General features: G+C 40.7%; 1 protein-coding gene across 1 annotated transcript in view; it reads left to right on the top strand.

Annotated features, from left to right (window-relative positions):
• cspg4 (chondroitin sulfate proteoglycan 4) overlaps window positions 1-18,954 on the top strand; it is a 76,710-nt gene extending 57,756 nt beyond the window's left edge. Inside the window, exons 6-11 of the mRNA XM_082541727.1 lie at window positions 1,153-1,329; window positions 8,408-8,606; window positions 9,099-9,230; window positions 10,437-10,597; window positions 13,033-13,210; window positions 14,220-18,954. Of these exons, the coding sequence (XP_082397853.1) occupies window positions 1,153-1,329; window positions 8,408-8,606; window positions 9,099-9,230; window positions 10,437-10,597; window positions 13,033-13,210; window positions 14,220-16,045 (2,673 nt within the window). The 3' untranslated portion in view covers window positions 16,046-18,954. The remainder of the gene's footprint in view (window positions 1-1,152; window positions 1,330-8,407; window positions 8,607-9,098; window positions 9,231-10,436; window positions 10,598-13,032; window positions 13,211-14,219) is intronic.
• The last annotated feature ends 5,300 nt before the right edge of the window (window positions 18,955-24,254 follow it).

The raw sequence follows: 24,254 nt of genomic DNA, 5'->3' as shown, positions 1-24,254 counted from the left end.
TGTTTGGGATCACTGTCATGATGAAGAATGAAGTTGTTGCCAATCAGACATTTTCTGTCATTTTCTGTATCGCAGTCATTTTCAAACTGTGGTATGCGCACCACTGGTGGTACGTGGGCTCCCTCTAGTGGTTTGCGGGAAGTCTCCCCCCAAAAATTAAGATTAAATAATATAGCATGTTCTTATTGAGGGATTTCTGAAAAATTTAAACGTACAGCTCTGCTATCACTTCTGACATAAATGAAGACAGAAAACAGCAGTGACGTTTGTATGGTTACTGAATTTGGGCTAGCTGATATAATGATGTGCCACATGGTGGCTAGCTACGCAGCTATGGTTAGCATAATGCAAACACATTGAAGCTGGAGGATGAAAGCTAACTTTTTTCCATTCAATAAAAGTTAACATGAGGGTTCCTGGTGGTTAGGGACAAATGCAATCGCATGGCAGGATGCTGTAAATGGACCAAACTTCAGTCAGGAAAATACTGAGATAATTGCTGAAGCAATACCAGCAATTGGAACCAAAAATTTGAATTCATCACTCCATCAAATCTGTTGCCACTGATTTTTACTCCAGTACTTGTCTAATTTTGCATTCCTTGTCCTTTTCTCTGTGTCTCTTCCTTAAGAATGGTTCTTTGTTGTCTGTCATATGTTGACCTGTCACCTTGAGTTAGCTGCATTTTGTTATAATTAAATGATAGGTGTTAAGTGGCTTAACAAACAAAAACAAAAAAGAAGAAAAAGCATTCCTCTGACAATGCACAGCTATAAGTACTGGTCTGACAATGAGTGGCAATAGATTATATGGAGTGATACATTTTTGGTTCAAAGTTTGGAGCCAGTAGCTAAGGTCTTTGAAATACCTTGAGAAAGCTATTGTTCAAGATCACTTTGAGGAATGGCTCAAGACTTTTGAATAATGCTGTGTGCAGGTCATGATCTTGAATTCCTCCTAAAAGATTTAACCAGGTTTATAGAGAAGTTACGGCTCCCTGGTTTCCACTGTGTACAGATGCTAAGAGACACAATCACACTGTAAAATTGAATCCCACCTTTGAAGTTCATCTAACCTTTTATTATGTGTTCTGCCACTCATGAATCATGATGAGATCTATATAACAACTGGCATCCTTTTGGTCTCTTGCAGATGAGACGTGGAGAAGTCTACTACATGCACGACAGCACAGAGAGCACCGAGGACAATTTTACACTCTCGCTCTCTGCTTATGACATTGACCGCAGGAGCCTCCCTTTCACCATCTCGGTTACTGTCATACCTGTCAACGACGAGCCCCCGAAACTGACGCGCAACACCGGAACAGAGGTAATACTTTGCTCTTATGAACGTGTGATAGGTGACCAATTCTCCCACATGCTCATCAAGCCAGAAAAGTTAACATATTGAAACTCCCTTATGCTTATAAAGTGTTGTACATTTTACCCGATATCAATTCAAGCTGACCACCAGCTTTCATTCCCTGTGAAAGAGAAAAGAGCACATGTTTATTGCAGTATTTCAAACATTATTGGAGCAAGTTATTAGATGAAAGTGTATGTATTTGGTCTCTCTGCTGCAGTATGCAGGAAGAGAGACCTAGTTTGACTCGTGCATGCGTGATTGACAGGCTACAGGCATTACCACCTGCTTCAAACACTGGTCTGATGCTCAAGCCGCGCAAAATATGAAAGAATGACAGATTAATGGCTTTATAACGGTTGATGAGATTCTGGCGTGCTGAAAGGCGGTCAATTTAGCAGAATTACCCCATAGTGCTTTGTGCTTTAGTCTTCATTTAGTTTGATTTTCCAACAAAATAACAGACAGATCAATCTGTCTATAGAAGCTGATAGATTAATCTTCTCTGAATGAAATGTGTATGCTTTGCTGACAGTTCTCACATCCATACACTATAGTTTCAGCCGCAGTAACAGTCCAAAATCATGAATCTTGTATGACCTGCATATAAAATGTTCTCCACGCAGTAAGGCAAACGAATGCATGGAATTTGTACATCGAGTCTGAACTATACAGATCTCAGACATGCACCGTCTCCCTAAGAGTATTTGCTTTTTTAATAAAGTGAAAATTCAGAATGTAAGTTGTGCAAAGTCACGTTACAATAGAAGGGCAGTGATTCACCACTGTGCCCACTATAAAGCATCAGGCGGAATTTCAGGTATACATTTCTGAGTATGTGTCTAGATTTTCCATTTTGATCCTGTACTGTCACTTTTCTGAGGGGTAAGTTGTGCTTGGGTTCCAAGTGAAATTACAGCATAACGACACAGAAGTTTGATGGACGTGCATATTTGCTTCTCCCCGGCGATTTGGATAATGTTTCATAAGTTGGTAGTGGCAGACTGTCAAAGAACGAAACACCTCCGCACTGAATTCTTAGAACTTTATGTTGTAAGAAGAAAGGTGTATATTTGAATGACTCTGCTGAAGGCTTATAATGAGTTTGTGGCAAGCTTTTAAACTGATTTACGTCAGTCATGAAAGAAACGTTTAGGGGGATGAATAACGTAGATTCTACAGCAGGAGTAGTCACGCAGTCGGAAAAAGTTGACAGTAATCAGCTCACAGAACTGGAAACCAACTGTGTCATTCAGCCCTCCCCGCTCTGCCTGTGGCTCCTCGTCTCCCTGGCAACCCGTATTTTTGGAAAACCAAGATGGTCGATGAGACCGCGGCTTTCTGGCAGAGTGAGGCCAGCATCCAATCCCTGCGACTCCTCTGCTGCGGCTGCAGAATGTAACATAATAATATGTGGATGTCTAACCCGCACAGAGCAAGGGGCTGGCCCAGTGGCACTTGGATTGATTTAGAGCAGGAAGTGTGTGTGTGTTCTGTGTGTGTGTAGTGACCTCTGTAGACATGATGACTAACACGACCGTGATCGGGTTCTGCTCAGTCTGATCACATTTGGCCTGGTGTTGCAGGATACAGCTGGTCTTGATTAGAATTTAAACCCTGTCTGTCTTTGTCTGCTTCCGCCTGACTTTGCTGTGTTTCTGTGCAGAAACACAGCCTGCCAATCTATTTTGCTTTTGCATCTCTCACATTTTACAAGATTACTTTGACTTTGAGTGATAGCCTCATTACCCTCGCTAAGTACTTTTGTTTAATCTCTCATTACGACACAAAGTAGGAGCGAGGGCATGTAGTTAACCTGTATCTCTGAGAGGAATGGGCTGGACAAGGGGAGGAGAAATCGAAATTAAATAGCATTATTCCCGCTGTCAACTTTAGCTCCCGAGTATAGAATTACGAACACACTGGTGGATTTGTACTTAAACATGATGCCTAGGCAGTTTTGGATGCAGCTGCAAACATCTGGCGCCCCTCAGAGTCTCAGACGTTTAGAGGATGATGTTGAGTCACTGGCAAACAAAGTCATTTGCCTATGGCAGCTACTTCATTACTCCCTCAAAATGAAATGCCAGCCATTATCTCCAATCAGATTGAATTTGCGGCCCGTCCTCCTAGGTGCTAAATGCATTGATTGTTATATAAACTATCAGTTTGCGAGACCATTTTCAGATTGCCTGTCCTAGATTGGCTGTGGTTGAGAATGGGCTAATGTGGCCATCTAGTGTAAAGGACCGGGAATTGCTCTGTAATAGCATCGCTCAGCCTTCTAACAGTGTAAATTCTGTTTGCCATTAGCAAACATATGCCTTTTTGTGAAAAAGGTACAGTACACATTTCAGCATTTAATTAGTATCTGATGGCTCTTGGACAACACCAGAAAACATTTGAATGGGAAACAGGGAAAAAACTGTTTGTGTACTAAATCCTGCTGGAGACCAACAGGAACGCTTCTCATGTCAGCCTCTGGAAAACCTTAGTTAAACCTAGTTCCTATAAGAGCTGGCATTTAACAGCAATCTCTTTGTAAAGGTGAATAAATCCTGGGCTTTAGATGACTTGAGAGCTTTTCTTGAGGATGTGTTAGGCTGCTGTCGAGCAAACAGTTTTCAGCATTAACATGATTATTCCCACAGATAATTGCCAGTAGCTTGTCCCCTCAGCTTGAACGATGGGACACCAAATTTGTCTGCAGTGCTGCTCAAAGCTGAGAAATTGTCCAGGTGGGTGGTGCTATTTTCAGCTGAGTCATGTCTGCATACTGTACACCAAAGGCTTCTGCGAGAATAGGGCTAAAATAGAGGGGTGGGCATGCACTGAGCAGCCGTCTCATCCATGGTGCAAAGAGGAAAAGTGGGTGTTCTGCCTTAAGGCAATCCACTTGCAAACCTCTCTGATAGAGTCCAGATTTGGCTGGGAACGTTTGGGTTAGTCTGCACTCCCCCACCATCGGTGTGCCCCTGGACAAACTATCAGACTGTGCTTTTTTGCAGGCCGCGAGAAGAAAATTGCCCCAAGGAGAACGAGCTCCTCTAAAGCCCCATATCACAAGATCTCTGCAGGTTTCTGCAGCAGCGAGGATAAAACGCTTTCCTGTTTGTTGTTGTAGGCTGATGTGATAGAGCTGTCGATTCTACCTAGCACCTACCTAGCGACACATGTTTTTGCTCATGAAGGAACTTGACACATGTAAGCTTATTGTCCCTCCTTTTTCTTAGTCCACAGCCTCTATGGTGAAAAGACCAAAAAAAATCACCAGGTCCAGTCACAATCTTAGTCTCAGCAGGGACTTCAGCCAGCAGTGCCAGTGGTGCCACAGTGTGAGATACATGTTTAGTAGATTTTTTTTTGGCTCAAAATTCATGAAATTCAAGCTGACAGTTTGGGCATTATTCCAAATTTTGCCACATATTTGCTTCAAAACAACCAACTCTGCTCTCCAAGGAGTAGACATATACTCATATAGATGCCTTTGAAGCAATAACTATGTGTAACTTAGACTTTCAAAAACATTACCATTCAAATAAATTTGGGTTCTCTTTAACTGAGGTGTCGAAACGTCTTTTGAACTACACATGAACTTGTCGGTGCTAATTCTGTTTGACTGTACACGCACATGTTTCAGCGCAGAAATACGCAACACATGGGTAACTTTCACATGAAATGACCCCCGTCTTATTTCCTTTTTATCTGTTGCAAACATAAGTCTTCTTTTATATCTTGCTTATGTCTCCTTTGTTAATAATAGACTTCTGCATATTCTAAATGCGTTTTTTATTATGCAAGCGACAAATATTGGTCTTTTCTGCCGCTCGACACTGAGATTAGACCTATAGACATAGGGCTTTTGTTATGAATGGGACTCTTGATTTATCTTTGACTCAAAGCCTACTTATCTTTGCGCTCATCACCATTTTTTAAGCGTTATCGTTTGAGAGCAACAAAGACTAAATCTAGCAACAGAAAAAGCAGTAAGTGTATAATGATGGATCACAGCTTTGAACTCTTGATGCAGTCTGGGCTTTGAAAGGGCTTTGATGGAGTGTCAAATTGAGTGGGATGTTATAAGCACTGGACTGAAAGGCAACTAAATTATAGACTTCATAAAACATTTGTTACATTGCAGAACTCTGGAGGTATGTGAAAAACCAGAAGTGACATAAAGCACTTAAAAAGACAAAAGCTTCAGAACTGAAGATTAAACTTTCTCTGAAAGCGTCTATAATAGGGAAATGGAAGATAATGCGGCCCTGGGGATGTTGATTGCTTGATGAGTCTTAAGGTTTTCCCTCAACATCTATTCCCTGATATTTGCAGCAGCGCCACATTTCTGGAGAATATGGAGAAAAATAGATTCAATTGGCAAATTATTTTGTACACATCTTACTAAAGATGATTTTCTGCCTGTGACTGCTTAAATTCTATTGACAGTCATATTATTTTAATTTGTCCAGTGAACACATGAGCTAGCTTGACATCAGTAACAGAAGCCTTTAATGTAAATTCCAGCAAATGGGAGGACAGGAAGCAAAACTAACCCAGAACATGATAAAAAAAAAAAAACTTTCAAAATAAAAACAGGAAGTTGCCAAAATACATATATTAGACAAAGAGACAAGACCCATATACTTGACATAATTATGTAGTGCATATATGGAATTCATTTCTTTATTTAGCAGAATTCATTAGAATGTTTTGTAACGAATATTAAGGGAATATTAATTTAATTTTGTTTTCCAGAAGAAAAGAAAAACACTTTGGGAGATTGTACAGCTACTGAAATTGTTCTGTATTTAAATGGTTATGACCTGTTACTGTAACAAAGTCATAATAAAAGAATCCTTATATATTATTCCCCATAGGCTTACATGTTGTCAATACAAACAACAGCAGTAAAGAACCTAGTTTTAAATACAGCGGTATGGCATTGTTAGCATATAGCTTTCCTATATGCTAAAATTTACCACAAGAGTAAATTGTAAACTTGTATCAGTAACTCTTTGAAACCGAGACACCAACCTGAACAGTACAAATAAATCTATTTCATGTTAGAATAACAATAAAATCATGACCCAAAACATCATAAAACAGAAACTGTTTACAAAAATCATGTAGATGAAGTAAAGACATAAATGAAAACTCAGGACTATTCATAGTAATCCAGCTCACTATTAGTATGTTAAGTCAAAAAAAGGAATCAACATTTTCAAACTCTGTAACGAATCAAATCCAAACAGTTACCCAAACTAAAATGAGCCCATAAAGGACCCTCCATTGAGAAACACATAAACCCTGAGACCAAACCTAGTAAGCATGCACAGTCAGTATTATACCAGAAGACCTGCTAAACATCTGTAGTCTGCCACATTCAGTGTGAGCATGCTAAAAGCACTACTGCACCCAGTTACACTCTCACAGGCCCTTCATCTTGTTGCAAATAATCCTTTATATTTCATTAAGAGTGTTTCCTACCATAAAGCAGTATTGGTTTTAAATGTGTGAATTGCCTACAGCATAAACTTAACTATTAATTTAGGAGTTTCACCTGCTATTAGAGTAAAACTAAATCCCACTTTAAGACCTGAAACTGTTTGTGTGCCATGCCTTACTTACAATATTTGGTGGTGTGTTTTTGAATCCTCATGAAAAAACAGAAGATGTGAAAGCAGTGTAGACACTTTACTAAAAGATTTTAGTACCATGGCTGTGATAATAGCAGAAAGAGTAGCATCAGTTTTCTCTTTAGACATCGTCCATTAGCAACAGGGTTTCTGATAAACAGCCACCATTAATCTGTACAGAGAAATCGGTCACAGAAGCTGAGCAACTATTTCTTTTTTTTCTCCTTTGGTAGTATCCTCATTAGAAAAGAATCCCATCGAGATAGTTTGTCTTTTTTTTTTTTTTTTTTTCACCAAAACGCTCTCCAGGCTTTGGCTGTGTTCTTGTCAGTGTGTCTTAATCTGCACTTCCACCCAGAAATTCATACCGAGACTTTATGTGACACTGACAGACAGATTTGAAAAACCAGGTCCAGTCAGATGTGCCCAGTCTCCTTCTACTATGGATAATTTTTTTTATTAAGAGACGCTGTTTAGCGCACTGAAATTTGCAATTACAGCATTGAATCAGTTAAAGTAAGTGATCCTTGCGTTACTGAATGATTTTCGTTTTAGGAGGAAATGCATATCTGGTTTGACCTCACGTATTAAACAGTGATCACATGTTCTGTTTTGTCCTCAGAGGGCAATAATTGTGTCCTCCCCAGTTCGATTACCAGTTTCTGGTCACTGAGTCTGTGCTTTGTTAGGATCTGTCGCTTTCTGTCTCCCACTGACTGACACTTACCACATTAACATCTACCACCGAAGTGTCCTCTTTTCCTCTGCCCAGAGGCTTTCTGGTCTTTATCCCGGGTCTGTAAAAAGAGGGAGTGTGGTATTGAAGGGTGAGTGGCTTTCTAGATCGATATTTACTTCTCACTGCAAGGCACCCTAAGCACACTCTCCCAACTGATTCCAGCTATTTAGGAATGTCTTTCTAGAGATCTGGCCCATTTCTTTCAATTAATGCTCTTTTCAGCCATCCGACCATTAGAAGTCCATTAAGGGCCCTCCACCTAGGGAGAGTCATTCAGTCTGCACTGCTGTGTTCCATCTTCTGATAACAGGCGTGTGCAGACTGCCATGGAGAAATAATTAACCTTTTAAATTCTTACTTTGGAGCTGGCTGCTTTATGTTTCACGGATAGGCTGGGTTTTCTTTTTGTACTTACCATCAATCAATCTGTCTGTCTGTCTGTCTGTCTGTCTGTCTGTCTGTCTGTCTGTCTGTCTGTCTGTCTATCTATCTATCTATCTATCTATCCATCTATCCATCTCTTATTTTTATTTGTTATTTATGTATGTATTTTCATATATTAAATAAAAATACTGCACAAAATATCATGATACTGTATTGATGTTTTTCCCCAACCCCTAAAGTGTCTTTAACTGTGTTTCTCTCTCCTGTTGTCTTTGGTATTTCACAGGTTTTTGCTGGTGAGGAAGCTGATATCACCTCCAGCATGCTGAGCACTGAGGACGCTGACACTCCCGCAGAGGAACTGGTTTACAACGTTGAAATGCCGATCAATGGGAGGGTTGCACTGAAAGAGGCGCCTGATGATGAGATCCTAAATTTTACGCAGGCTCACGTAAACAAAGGCGAGGTCGTCTTCGTCCACGAGGGTGAGATCATTAGAATTAGAGGTTAAGTGCTCGATCACGCTGTATCTCCGCTGACACGCTGATTACTCTGTGACCTTTATTTGCGTCTACCTCAGAGTGTTGCTAACACGACGAGCTGAAACACAGGTCTTTATGTTTCTCCAAGCAGAAATCTCAATAAACTTGTAATGTAATCAGAATGTCACTGGTATTGATCAATAGGCCAATTAAACCCCAGAGATATACTGTGGCTAGGTTGTAAAAAAAATAATTAAATAAGTAGTACATGTAATATTTATTTGTACCTTATTGTGACAAATACGTGGTGTTTTTTTTTTACGTTCTAACAAGGCAATAAAGGTGTAGCAAGCTTTAAACAATGTTCTGCCTTTTCAAGTGTAAAGACAATAAAGTTTCAGAGAGACAAAAAAGGGGCAGAAACAAACAAAAGCAGATTCAAAGCTCGAACTTAACAAGTGACCCGTTAAAACTGTGCAATCTGTTCTGCTCCAGGTGAGGATTCTGGCAGCTTCAGTTTCACAGTGACAGACGGCGAGCACACGTCTCCTCTCTACAAATTTGTCGTCACAGCCAGGCCACACACCATCACCATGGTAACGCAGGCGAACCTCATGGTATTTCCAGGTAAGATGCCAAAAAAAAAAAAAAAAAAACCTTCTGAAGATGACAATGATAGAAAGATAACCATGATGATGAATGCGCAGTCACGCACACAGTATAGTTACGTCGACAACCTTTATTTTAAGAACTGGTTGTTAGTCAGACTTATAACACACAGAATAAAAGTGTGTGGAAAACTTATTTAACGTGTAATACACAGGATGTTCCTAAAAAACAACATTTTTCAATTATGAACTTCTGAGGTGTAATCTTCTTACTTTTTTCATATTTTGCTGTTTGGGATGCTTCTGGGCTTACACTCTTTAGGAAGTGTGTGGGTGTGTGTGAATCCCTCAGCCAGTAACAGCTTGCTGGGTCCATGCTATTTCCATTTCCTTTGCCTTCCTGTCTGTGTTAAATTCATTTTACATCATGGGCCACATATGATTGATCTTAAGTGGATCGAGCCAGTGAAACACCCCTTTCTGTCAGTATAAAGAAGTTCATCAGTGCATTTAATCCATGAGACATTGCAGTTTCAACAATACAGTTTACACTTTTTATACATGACAAAGAAATGCTGCTGTAGTAGGTTATTTGTGCTCGAATCGTAAGAAAAAAAGTTGTCGATTGTTCAATAGCAGACTGAAAAAACAGCAACATTTCTGTCATGGCATTGTTTTTTTGTTACTTAATTACTTTGGTGTAGTATGAATCGCTTGGCTCTAAAAACATCTGACAATACAGTTAAGAGTCCAAAATGTATACTCTTTCACATTTTCCACATTCGTCCAGTGGGCCTTATTGGAGTCTTTGTCGAACCGATTCTGGCCCCCGGGCCTCATGTTTGACACCCCTTCTATAAGGTCTGGTTTTAACCAACAGCAGACTGAGCTGCACACATACACAGAGCAGAGAGGCTACAGGAGTAGTCATGATGATTTGTGAACATTAAAATCCAGAAATATGGCACCTTTCTCCTTTGTTTGTGCTTCTGAGCAGATGAAACAATCAGACAATAGTGTATTTAAAACGTGGCTCCATCTGACACATTTCATGCTCTCCGCATCAGGAAGCTCATCTGCCCTGTGCATGAGTTAAAGTAACCTCTAAAGTTTGGGGCTGTAATTTTACAAGCTGAACTAGACTGCAAAGAGGCCACATTCAGTAGAGTCATCAGCACTCATCAGAGGACCGCTTGTCTATGTGTGTGTGTTTGTCTTTTCACAGGAACAAGGCAGCCCATCACAAGCGCCAATGTGGGGGCTGTAACCAGTGGGGATGGAAATGAGATAAGCTACTTGCTTTTCCGCCCGCCTCGTTTGGGAAGACTCATCCTGGCCAATGACAGGAACCAGTACGAGGAAATTAGTCAATTCTCACAATCACAGGTGATTGCTTTTTCTGCGGGAGCTGCGAAATGTGCATTTCTGGCATATGTTTCCTTTAGGAGACATTTCTTTCTGTTTATCAGAAGTTGTAAATGATTTTATGTTAGCAGGGAGATATAGATCGACATAATAAACCATGAAATGAAATTGAAACTAAAATGTACGTTAGATCCTTTAATGTTATCTCCTTTTAATAATTACTTTTAGAGTTTTGGGGTTCAGTGAAAATATGTGTTTCTGTTCTTTTTTGCAGAGTAAATCCTCTTTACTTTGAGATTTAACATCACTATTAATAGCAGGTCAGCGTGTCTAAGAAGTGACAGCTGTAAAAGGCACGTCACTCATCTGTTGCACAGACCATCAAGCGCACATGGGAGATATAAGACATAAAACTGCTTCCATGCGTGTAAGACAGCTAATCCTATCAGCACAAGCTGGCAGCACAGGATCAACTTGTGCAGTTTTATGTACAGTTTTATTTCCTCTGCATACGCCCATACCTTTTTGACATGATAGAAAATGTCTTCTTGCTGTATTAAATGTTCTCAGACAATCAATAGTGCTGATTTTTCGGTGTTGTTTTTGCTTCCTGAAAACCAGCCTCTTGTACAGCCCTCTGATTGCTGGCACTAAATGTTTCAGTTTGTACTTTGGCTCCAAGGAACAAATTAGTGGTGTCGGTTGCTGTTAACCAAGCAACAATGCTGTCCAGTTTTAGCAAATGTTCAAACAAGATTTGAGAACACCTCTTCTGCCACACCAGCCCTCTGTCCTCCTTTACTCCATCCATGAATGGTATCCTTCTTTTCCTCCTGTCTGTTCAACATCCTTTGTCCAGTAAATCTACTATCCCTCTTCTCCACCTCAGGATTCCCGATCTAACTTTGTCTCCAAAGGTTTATTTGGACTGTTTTGGGGAGAATTTAATAACGCTCTCCCAAAAAGTTGATTCTGTTCAACTGGACGTAGCATTTAATAATGCTCTTTTTAGATATTTATGAATGAATATGAAGATAACTTTGCAATCCACATTCCTTTCCTTCCTACGTTCCCTATCAGCATCTTCACAGATCCAGATAAGGAATGATTTGTAAATGTATATGTATTTTTTGTAAAATTAATTGTAATCTACTACTTAAATAGGAAGCATATTCATGATGATAGCAATAACTGTATTTTCATAAGGAAAGCAACTCAAAAGTTATTAGCCCTGAAAGTCATGAATGATGAGCTTTACTGTCTAATGCTGTCTAAACTCCCTTTTTTGTTTGTTCCACGTTCATGTCTGTAACTGCAGTTTGTTGAATCTGAATGTATTTTTCTTTCAAACTGACAACGTGTGAAGCATGAACATTTCTTTCCCACCAGGGGGCATCGTTGCTAGTGATGTCTCACTGGTATTAGGAGTTTTTGTTTCTTTGATATCCTTTTAATCCTTTTAATATTGTTTGAAGAGTAGGTGTGTGCAGCTTTGCTCTGCCTGTACCTTTATGACTGTTAAGTCTACATGCAATGGGCAGAGATGGAAAGGGCAGAAAGTAAGGATTTCTGAGTATAATAAAATCTCTGTGGCTTTTTGTGGCTAAAACCAATTTGGCAACACCCTTCATCAGGGTGGGGTTCTTGATTCCAAAGAGCTCCGCTGTTCCATAACCACGTTTATGTTTATTTGTCTAGCATTATTATTATTATATAACCAAATATTCAGATTACAAAAAATAAAGGATATTGAAACTTTACTGATGCTAATTTTAGCTTTTAATGGCTTTGGTTTAGGACTATGAGGCACACGGCGTCGATAGTTTAGCAGCGCCGCACGTGCAGCTGTGTTGGCAACAGTCGGATCAAGACTATCTGTTCATTTCCACTCTTGACATCTGACCGTGCTTGGACGAGCATGAGAACAAATTCTTTCCCCGAAAACTGCTCCTTTTGGACTGTGACAGAAAATCTAACACGTCGTCAAGCCGAAAGCATTTGATGATTTGAGTTATTCGGCAGCGTGTGTTTGCTTTTTTCCTGCATGCAGAAATTCATATGTGCACCTTTCTGTGTTTGTTTGAGAGAGAGAGAGAGAGAGAGAGAGAGAGAGAGAGAGAGAGCGAGAGAGAGAGAGAGAGAAGAGGCAACAGTGACTTCAGGCAATCCAGCTGAGCTGAGCCAAACCACTGCTCCGAATAAAAATATCTTACCGAGCTAAAATACCAGTCTTTGCCTATAAAGTTAGTCAAGCAAACAAGTGACTGACTGCAGTGAGCCACATGTCAGATAATGAATCCTCGACATTTCTATCAGATTCTACAAAAGTTAGTTGGAATGAAATAAATAAATAAAGTATCTGCTAAAATAAAACTTGCTTTGAAGTGATCGCCAAATTAAGAAATGGTTTTATTTGAAACAACTTACCATCTGTTTTCGCTTCCTCTGATGCACAGCTGGAGTCAGGAATTGTCTACTATGAGCACCAGCTACCCGAGAAACCATTCTGGGCAGTGAAGGACACCATCGAGCTCTTGTCCCAGTCAGCATCAGACGTCCATCACATCCTGCCCATAACCGTGTCTTATTATGCTGCTCACAGCAACATCTCCTCACAGCTGTGGAGGAACAAAGGTAAATGATGAAATGAGGGACATATGCAACACTTTCAATTAAGTAAATTGCATGTTTTTTTTCACAGGCCACACTGATAAATGAGAGCCTGCCTAAATGATCACTCTGGTACTTACCAAAAGCATACATATTATGAATACATGTGCACAGATGTTAGGAAGCAGAGATGAGAGTCTGCATCTGTGAAGCACCATTAGAAGACTCCAGCGAAGTCATTATTCAAACAGACATTTCAAGTATTTTTCTGTTAGTTAGCTGAGTTTATCCTTACCACACATTGTTGTATGCTGTAAAAGTAAAAAGGGTTACTTTGTGTGTTTGAGTGCAGAGCGTTCCTGCAGCACTTTAAAATAGTTTTTGTCTTTTTTATTGTATCCTGGAGCTGGCATTTTGCGAAGTGTTGTAAGAGTCACTGAATATGTTGGTGAATACAGCACAATGCTGTAATTGCTGATATCTTTGGAGAGAGCACAAAGATTCAAATAATGTGCATCAGTGATGATTTGAATGCAGTTTGTCATTCTCACACTTTACATATAAATGTTTAGTGATACATTTCAAAAAAGAGATGCTATTTCTAGGATATGTTGTTTTGTTTTTGGTTAAAAAATTCAAATTAAAACTGTGCTCAGACATTTTGGAAACATACTGTAATTCACCCAGCAACCACGCGTTTGTTACTGAGTAGGGAAGAAAAAAAGTTCTATTTCTGGGGAGTGTGCTGGTGAGTTGCAGCTTGTTCTTCATTTTAGATTCTCTTCCTTATTCTTTACAGTAATTTACTATTAAGAGTCTGAAGTCACAAAGGGACCTGTCAGCCGTACTTCTGTTGCTGCCAAAACAACAAGCCCCCTGCTCCATCTGTCTCTCCAAATGTATTCCAGATTCAATCTCCTGCATAATTAAATATCAACAGGAGAGACAAAAATAGATAGTAGGTATCTTTGGGGGGGAAAAAACAACTGGATTAAATTTAACATTTCTCTTCGTTTGTGTTTTTTCTGCTTAGGTCTGGATATTGTGCAGGGTCACAGAAAAACCATCGATGATTCAATTCTTGATGCTTCAAACCTTCTGGCTAGCCTACCAGAAGAAAACCGAGGGGAAGTGGATGTCATTTTTGAAATTAAGCGTTTCCCCGGTCGTGGTCGTATCATGCTGGATGGTCAGGACCTGCCCCGTAATACCCCGTCCTTCATGCAAGAAGATGTCATTCAAGGAAAGGTGGAGTATGTCCATGATGATCTGGCAGACTCGTCTGACAGCTTTGCTTTCAGAGCCCGTCTTAAGTCTGAGGGCCGTAGTTTGGCCTCACCTGCTAAGTCTGTGGTCCTGGAGGAAGTCTTTAACATCTCAATCAAACGGAGGGGCTCAGACCCCCCTGAACTAGTCACTACAGAAACACTCTTTGAGGTTCTTCAAGGCTCCATGACCCTCTTGACCCAGAGACAACTTAACACTCATGATGAGGACAGTCCTCCAGATGAGGTGCACTTCAAGGTGACCAAAGCACCTAGCAATGGTCGACTAGTTGACTCAGGCACAATGGAGGCAATCTCTGAATTCACACAAGAGATGGTCAATCGTGGAGAGGTGGGCTTCTACAGTGACAACAGCCTTGTAGATAGCGTCATGGAATTCGTAGTATCAGATGGAGAACACCAAACCGAAGCATACATGCTGCACATCGTCGTACTGGCCCACACCCTGCTTCTTGACATAGCCCCTGAGATCAAGGTGAAGCAGGGCAACGATGAGACCTTAGTGACTGAAGAGATGTTGAAGGTCAGCACTGGTGGCCCTATTGAGGAGGACATCCTTTATAAAATCACAAGTGCTCCCAAGTACGCCGCTGTCATGGTAGACCGGCAGCCTACATCTGCTTTTACCCAGAAACTGATTAAGGAAGGCCGAGTCAGTGTCCGCTTTGTCAAGTCCACTTCACCCCGAGACAGTGTTTCATTTACAGCCCGCAGCCGGGCTGCTAACATTTCCTCTGTCCTCAACATCACTGTGCAACCTCTGGCCAACATTGCTAGGGATCCTCTCTTACCCCAGGGTGCGCTTGTCCAACTGGATAAAAAGCTTCTAGATGCAACTTCCCTCGCCAACAAGACTAAAGTTACCCCAACGTTCACTGTCATCCAGCAACCGAGAGGTGCTCGGTTTGTAAAGTCTGGAGGCCCAAACGCAGGTGACTCAGTGAAGTCGTTTAGCCAAAAGGACCTGGATGAGGGTCGTGTAGCTATGGAAATCTTAAATGGCTCTTCTGGATCACCTAGTGGTGCCACTCAGGATGAGGCTCGCTTCCTGCTCAAAGCTCACGGGGTCCCTCCTGCAGAATGTGTGCTTTCCTTCCAAACCGGTCCCTACAATGCCTCTGGAATTTACCCTGTCACTCTGTTGAGGATTCCCTCCAAAGACATTGATCATCTTCCTGGGATCCCTCAAGTCACTCCAGTTAGCCCTCTCTGGCCCCACGGAGATGCCACTACAGCTTCTGGATCTGGCTCATATGGAAGACCACAAGCTGCCAAGCGCAGTAACATCTGGCCTATTATCATCCCTATCATGGTAATCCTCATTCTCTTGCTACTGGCGGCTGTCTTGGCCTACTATCTGATTCGCAAAAACAAGACGGGTAAGCACAATGTCCAGACGGCAGCATCCAAGCCCAAAAACGGCGAGGTGGCCACCACAGAGACCTTTCGCAAAACTGACCCAGCCAATAACATCCCAATGTCCAAGATGGACTCCAAAGACGCAGACCCTGAGCTGTTGCAGCACTGTCGGACAACAAACCCGGCCTTGAAAAAGAACCAGTACTGGGTCTGAAGCACTCTGAGATCGGACACAGAGGGAGTATTGGGAAGTCTCCTCCAATCATTCCTCTCAGTATTAAAAGCAGCAGTTTATACGAGGCTAATTTTGTTTAAGCCCTTTACTCAACTCAGCATAACTCTGGACAGATTCTCAGGCAATGAAACACTGAATACTTATTGGCAAAGAAACAGGCAGTTTCTTATCTACAGGTGCTCGGGCCATGTCTATTTATTTTAGTTTTACCATTCCTCTTTGTCACAGGTCGCACGTTAAGACATAAACATGCCATATGTTTGAAAAGAAGTATTTAGGTTGTGCTCTGTCTGTGTATTCCATATTTATCGTAAGCTGACATTATTCAGTGAGCGGTTAGAAATTTTCAAGTCCCGGATTTGGTCAGATTTATTTTCTTGGTTCAGGAAAGCTAAACGTGTTAGGTGATGAATATGAAATGAAATGTAATATTTTCAAGAAGATGGAAAACTGCCTCTTTGTTTTAATTGTTTAAAGGTCCTTGCACCTCAGGGCTAAATCTAGTTTAAAGGCCAACACGCCTTCATTCACTTTCTTACTGAAAAAGACAGATAAAAAGACTGATACCATTTCGCTACATCGCATGTCAATGATCAAAGCACGAACTAAAGCTAAAGTCTCGAGTTTCATCTCATTTTTAGTCTTTATGCTACGTTAGGCAAAGCTAAGCTAATGGTCTACTTGCTGTACTGAATACACAAATAAAAAAGCTGTACCAAGCTTTCCATCTAGTGACTGAATACACGTGTTTCCCTGAAATGCAGAACTTTAATCTCATTGTGATTTGATTTGACTTTAATTTTACAGAGAAAAGACGCTTATTTAAAAGGCGTTTATAATCAAACCCTTGTGACAGCGCACACAAAATGAACTGGATTTAGCTCTGAGTCACGCCATCATCTGCCATATGTTATTGTTTCTAAATGCTTCCAAAATACTTGTAAATATTTACTGGACTGGCACAGCACTGACCGCATAAATACACACTACACAGTCTGCAGACCGCAGGCAGGACGTTATTTCAGTGATGCTGGACTTTAAGACATCCGCATTGGCCGACAGGCGGGTGTGAGGTCATCTCAGAATGAGATGTTTCCAGTTCCTGGGTTTGCAATTATGAAATGAATAAAATATTGGCTATAATAATATTTGGTACTTTTTTTTTTTTTTTTTCTTTTTTTTTTCTGCCTGTCCCGTTTGGCTCTTTTGCCATCAGAATTATTGTCTAAAGGCAAAGAAAGATGCCCAACGGATTTACTTTACCAAACTGACCATCCCAGCCTTGCCGTAATGGTCCATTTGATTCACCTTTTATTGTTTATTTTATTTTCACTTGCTGAATACGGGACAGACTTGACTGGGGGAAAGAAGGGGAGAAAGAAAGAGGGAAAGAGAAACAGCTGAGAAGAGGGACGGGGGAGAAGGGCAAAAGACAAAAACCAACAGAACGGGCAGAAAAAAAAAAGCATATATCAATCACCTGGATCACCTGCTGAGAAAGAAAAAAGAAAACAAGCAGAAGAGAACAAGAGTAATAGAATAAACAACATCACAATGATATATGGGAATATGACAGTAAATACTAAATATTAAACATTATTGTGCAGCACATAAGATCAACAGAACACAGTGTGTATTTGGTACTGTACTGGGAATAATAAATATAACAATCCACTTGTTAGGTTATGCTGATTAAAGAGGTAGCTGACAGGAGGTCTTTGGAAGCTAGTTTCGCTTTTAAGCATTCCATATGTAAGTGGAATACATAGAAGTTATTTTCAACTTTTATCTATAAATATATATATGTATGCTAAAACTAAGAGGAGTGCTACTGTAAACTGGAAACTTCTTTTTAATGTGCATTTTTTTGGTCACTCTGACCTGTGACGCTTATTTTTTTTAAGGTAAATGAAACACAGCAAGAGGAAGTGAAAGTGCACAATAAAAATACTGGATACAACTTTTGATCCACTAAAAAAAGGAAGAAAAAAAAGACTTAAACAACTTATTTTCTTAAAACTGTTTGATTATTTGCTGTACATTTTTCCTCATGCTGTCTACCAATGACAGCTTTGTTTTTCTAGTCATATACTGAATATACAATGGAGTATTCTTCTTCTATTGATCGTCTATTTTTGTAGCGTACTGAGTAAATGAAAAGTTAGTTTCCCTCCTGCAGCATCTTTTCCTGTTTTATGTGTAAATATTGTGATTTAGAGTACGGTTTTGGGCCCTATTAACATTTTGAAATCTAAACCCGTGGACCACTTTATTTACACTGTGAGATTTATTCCAGTCCAGTAAAAGACTTCAGCCTTTGATTCTTTTACACTTTTACAAAGCTCTCACACACATACTGTGGGGTGATATTTGTCCCATGCTTTCATAATACTTTGAGGTCAAAAAACACTGAAAAAAATAGGCACAGCTGTTGCAGTGGCATGGATAGATTTCACAGATATAACCAATAAAGTGGCAAGGGGAGAGTGTATATCATGTTTTGCATCATAAGGTATTCTGTATGTACATGTAACTACATTCAGCTAGACTGAAATGATATAGATATGACGTGTGCGTGTGTGTGTGTGTGTTTGTGCAGGTGCCCGTCACTCCTCTGTTTCCTGCTTACTGCAGGTTTCATCACCACCTCCTCTCCTCATTCATTATTTATTATTTCTGTCATTCCCCACGCATCAATTCATATTCAGGCTATGTGTATTTTGTCAGAGATGAAACTTATCTGTAAACTGCAGGTGCATTCACAACAATAAATAGCACTATTAGGAGAAAACTTGTTTCTGGAACAGTAGAAATGTCCTTTAAAGCCTCAGTATGTCTCGGACTTTATTTCTCAGTACTAATGGAAATAAAATGTTTGCGCAACAAAACCTGTGTTCGTTAATCTGTCTGACTTTTATAAGTGCCAAGACTGCAAAATACAGTTACCAGTAACCCCACTTCTTCCATGCTTTAGTTAATATTTAGTTAACATTAATATTAAGTTAGTGCTTATTACACTCTTGGACACTACTGGATCACTGGGCTCTAAGCTGAACCATAAAGCAAAACTATAAACATAAATGTTTATGACAGATGTTTCTGAATTTCAGAAGTGAGCCGTTTAAATTTCATTTTGGCCAACCAGACTCTGCTGCATGCTGGAATAGAGGAAGTCTGCACTTTCCCACTAAGTAGTTTGCCAGTTACAAATGTGAAATCAAATCATCCTGCATTGCTGCTCATGTGCTTGTTTTGATATTTACAGGCATAAACAAAGTGATTTCTACAAAGAGACTTTCTTTTTAACGAGATTACCGCAGAGAGAAGTTCCTTGACTGATCCCTTATGTTGTTGTGATTTGGCCCATATAAATAAAATTGAATTGAAATGTTTCCCTTTTTGGCCACCAGGTGGCGTTAGGGTGCAGGTGGCCAGTGTGGAGGGCTGAAGTGTTCCTGAATTTGTGAGCTCACATTCAAAATCCCGCTCTGTCTCCATCCGTCACTCTTTCCAGTGAATGGCCTTTGCATTCATGCTTTCTCCGAGCTCCTTACGTTTCATGTGCTCTGCTGTCTTCTCCCGGCTTCTCATTGGTCCGCTGCAGCTCGGATTCGAGCTCACGTCACGCAGGTTTCATAAGCTACCTGGCACAGCTGTCCCTCCACATGTGTGTGCTTAGGTCATAACTCAGAGGAGCGCCGCGCATGACAAGTCGCGCGCTCTGGCAAGATAAATGTATTTTTTAAAGGAATACAGAAAAAAATGAGGACTGCTAAATAACTTCCCCAAAACCGAAAGAAGTTTAGAAAACAAACTTGAAGAAACTGAAAAGGAAATGATGAAAAGGAATCTGGATTGGTGTGTGTGTGTCGAGCCAACCCCTAAGTTCAAACTGGGGTATGTGCTGCCCTGTAGTGTTGATAACAAACTTGTTGGAGAAGGAATTTTAGTTCTGGCACCAAAAAGGTTGCGGTGTTGTAGATCTCAGCACTGCTGCCAAAACATGCAAACCCTCTTTGTGGGAGAAATCATTTCCTTCTTCTGATGCTAAGTGGACACCACCCACAGATCTGATTGTATCCCAGCAGAGGCTGTTTCTCTGTAACCACAAGATCCCCTCTTCCTGCTTCACAATCTTAACCTAAAGATGTTTCTTAAAGCAGGACTCCTTTTTTTAAGTTTTGACCAGGTTGAAGAAAGTAAGCCAAGAATTGCTTGGTTTGGAACAAGCTGGCTCCTCCTCCCTCCCAAAAGCCCTACAAGAATGGAGGGAGGAAGGCGTTACCATTCTTGAGATACCATTAAAAAAAGAAAAGAAATGCTTGAAGTTCAACTGCGATTTCACGGGGCTAGAAAAAGTGACACATCAGATTTTTGTTGTGCATGCAGAGTTGGAGAACAAACACACGCACACGCACCCTTTTTCCTCCAGTCAAAGTTGCCAAATCTGAAAAACACGCAAAGACATGGACTTGAATTTTTGGCAAAATTGCTTGTTTGAGGAGAAATGATCTTCTCCTTTTCTGTCCAAAACTTGACCAGTCTTTTATTAAAAACTTGTAGATAAAGTGAATTCATAATGAAAGCTTCAACTAGTTAAGTCAGCATTATTTCCAGCCTCTTTGAGTTTAACAGCATAACGTTGTGTGTTAACCTTCAATAAGGGACTGAGTTGGACTGTGTTGACATTGGCTTTAGTTCTTATACGCAGGCTCTGAGTCACTTTGTTTGCTTTGGATTTTATTCAGGTTACAATATCTACAGACTCCAGCAGTTGTCGACACACAGCAAAGAGCACACAACAAAGGAACTTACCTAAACTGGATGCTAGTGCTATGTGGTAATGCTCATTCTGGTATCAATCTGATACCAAGGAATACAGAGCCAGTGTTGCCGATACTTCTAACAAATAAAGGCAGCTTATATAGGAGCGAGCAGCGTGTCATGATTTATGAGATGAATCCTCATTCATTTGAAAATTCTGAACACATTTCACTGACTAATAAATCATTGTAATTTCCACAATAATTAGTTAATACAACAAAACACACCTTTCAGTTTTTAATTAATTTTTTGGAGGCCTGAAATGTAAATGTGCAGAAGCTGATTTGGGGTCAGTCAACACAAAAAGGGCCGGACATTTTTCATAGTTCATGTTTGAGGGATATTTTTTTTATTTCCAAAAGAATAACAATAATTAACACGGTTCAGTGGGCTAAGTACTGAACTTAATCGGTAGGTACTGTAAGGTATCGACCCTCTTGCACCAGTATAGATCCGATACCAATACCAGCATTCAGTATTGATACTGAATGCCTTTCAGGGCGTGCTGTTCCCACCTTCCCATGACATCTCCCACTCCAGTGCTGAAAGTTGTGACACACGTCGGCCTTTGAAGAGGCCAAACTTCCAGTACAGTACAAAGAACAGCTTCATCCACCAACACATTTAGCTTTGTGGCTTTGATCAGCGTCAGCATAAAACCCAGACAGGATTTAAACTAGGATATGGTATAAATGTGGATGTGATTAGCTATAACCCTGTTGGCAGGTGTGCTGCTGGAGTTTTGACCTCTTCTGAATGAATACTCTGCAGCTCATACCCTGTTGCCATGATTAAACAGTCAGATTAGCATTTTTGTTCCCTTCAGGGTTGCAGATACAGAAATTAAACAAATGCACTGTGTTTCCATCCACAGTGCTCTGAAATTGTAAGCAGGGGTTCTGCAGAACTATGATTGTCTGCATATCCTCCTCCCTTCCAAAAGTCCAAAGACCTGCAAAGATTAGTCAAAATTAGTCCGTGCTGGTTTTACCCGCCATTTTCACAGGCAGCTGCTCCCCTTGAATCCAGTAAGCGGTGAAAAAACACAAAGATGTGTACCTGACCAATCAGAAGTGTTCAGCACTGCCCGCCAAACTCCAAGTTCTGTACTTATACTGGCCCCAAGCAGGGACTGTTTAAGGTCATTAGAACCTAATTTAGACCCTGGCACATGGAACTGAAAGTCACTGAGTTATTGCAAAGATTCAAATTCCTTTGGGAGTTCCTGCAGTACTGATGCAGTTGTAAACACCAAACGTGTCATATTTTGATTTATTGCTTATTTATCTCTCCTGGAATGATAATGATAAATGGAAGGAATGAACTGCATGCATGCGGCACTAAAATAAATGATACTTAATACATGTGTCCGTATTGTAAAAGTATCGCCTAAGATTCAGTCTGAACACACAAACAGCAACTCTGCACTTGCCCACAGATGTCAGAGGAGGTTTTGAGGTGGTCCCCGTGGGCCACGTGTATGGCCGATACATGCTGGGCCGGGGCCAGAGGAGTGAAACACAACCCTGTTGTAGCAGTTGGTCCTGAGAGTAGAAAGGCCTTTCATTCACACACAAACAGCTGGTAGATAACAGATGATAGTTTTATGTTGCTTAGTGCTGCCCAGCGTGTGACAATAAACAGTGCGGATGATATCAATTAGAAATTGGCACTCATTCTGCTATGATGATAATTCCCTAAAGTTTTAGTTACAGCCTGGTCTGTTAATTATATACTTATTATTTATTTTATTAATTGTGGTTTATTTATCCAGGTTTAATAAAAATCACTGAGGTTAGAATCTCTATTTCAAGAGAGACCTGCCCAAGAAAACATGCAAAGGTTAGATTTTGGAGATAGTAACAGATTTAATATTGTGTTCAAAAATAGTAAAGGGACACTTTTAATCACATTAAAGCATCAAATCACTTTAACTTCTGGGATATCGATCTGGTTAGTTAAAATTCAGAATGGGTGAACTAGAGGGGCAGCAAAACAGGAATGACATTTTTCCCTGCTCATCTTTTCTGTCTCTTTTTCACTGGTTTTGCATTTACCGAGGATCGGTGTCACGACTGGTAGCGTGAGGTAACACCTGAACCCTACTGAGGTTACACGGGTAGTCCAAATCCTCCAGCATGACACATCAATACATGCCATTGCCAGAAGGTTTGCTGTATCTCCCAGCACAGTAGCACAGCACAGGAGATTCCAGGAGACAGGCAATTATGCCGATAGAGCTGGACAGGGCTGTAGAAGGTCTTTAACCCATCAGCAGGACCAGGATCTCTTCCTTTTTGCAAGGATGAACACTGGCATTGGCATTTCCCAAAGAATACCATAACTGGCAAGTTCACCACTGGTGCCCTGTGCTTTTCATAGATGAGAGCAGGTTCATGCTGAGCACATGAGACAGATTTGCATCTGTCATGAGAAGCTGGAGAACATTATGTTGCCTGGAACATTGTTCATAAAGACCAGTAGGTGGTTTGGGGAGGCTTTTCCATGCAGGGCCACACAGACCTCCACAGGCTAGGCAACAGCACCCTGACCGCTATAAGAAATTTCATCCAAGGATTAATCCTTGGACTCACTGTCAAAATTTGGGAATAACTGGGAACAGCACATTGGAATTGTCCAGTTGTGTTGGCAAAGCCGCTGTAATTCATGATCCCTGACTGTCCATGTAAACAGAATAATTCTACCTTTTGTTGCTCAGTATCTTTTTAGCTCCAAGACGTTAGCAGTTAGCTTATTGGATATAATGTAGTTAATAAGTTAATAACAGGAAGGACAACCTACTCTATATTGCAAACATGTTTTTAGCAACTGACCTCCAGTCTTTTCTAATCCCATACAGTTCATTCCTCAGCTGACTACACAGCCCCACCAGCAGGGCAGCTTCCCTCTGAAGTCACTCAAATGGCTTCTCTGGCTTATGGCCTGACCAGAAAAACAGATGATTCCTCCAAGCCAGGACTGAGCAAGTACCCTGGCCTGTGAGAAAGGCACTGTGGTCGTCCTGCTTTGTTACTCCCTTTGGCTGGAACACTATTGTCATGGAAATCTCTGTTTTGTTTTGTGTGTGAGAGTGTGCACATGTGTGTGTAATACCCCACAGTGGAGTGGGATAGACTAGAGAGCTCCAACCAAGCCTCCTTTTATCTTCAGTCCACCTCACCTCCTCGTCCCACCCCAGAAATCACGAACAGAGGCCAAAACCCCAACAGGGAGTCATCGGGGTGGCTCCCAGTCACTCAGGTTATCTGATTTGGGTTGTGTGATTGTTGGGGTGGGGTGGAGCTCTCCCTCCAGGGTTTATTGTGTCACTGCATGGAGCAAGAAAAACAAATTGCATCAGTTT

The sequence above is a fragment of the Aulonocara stuartgranti genome, assembly GCF_965226115.1.
Source record: "Aulonocara stuartgranti genome assembly, chromosome: 7".
Classification (NCBI taxonomy): domain Eukaryota; kingdom Metazoa; phylum Chordata; class Actinopteri; order Cichliformes; family Cichlidae; genus Aulonocara; species Aulonocara stuartgranti.
The sequence above is the reverse complement of the archived record's forward strand: the minus strand, read 5'-3'. Positions and strand labels throughout refer to the sequence as shown.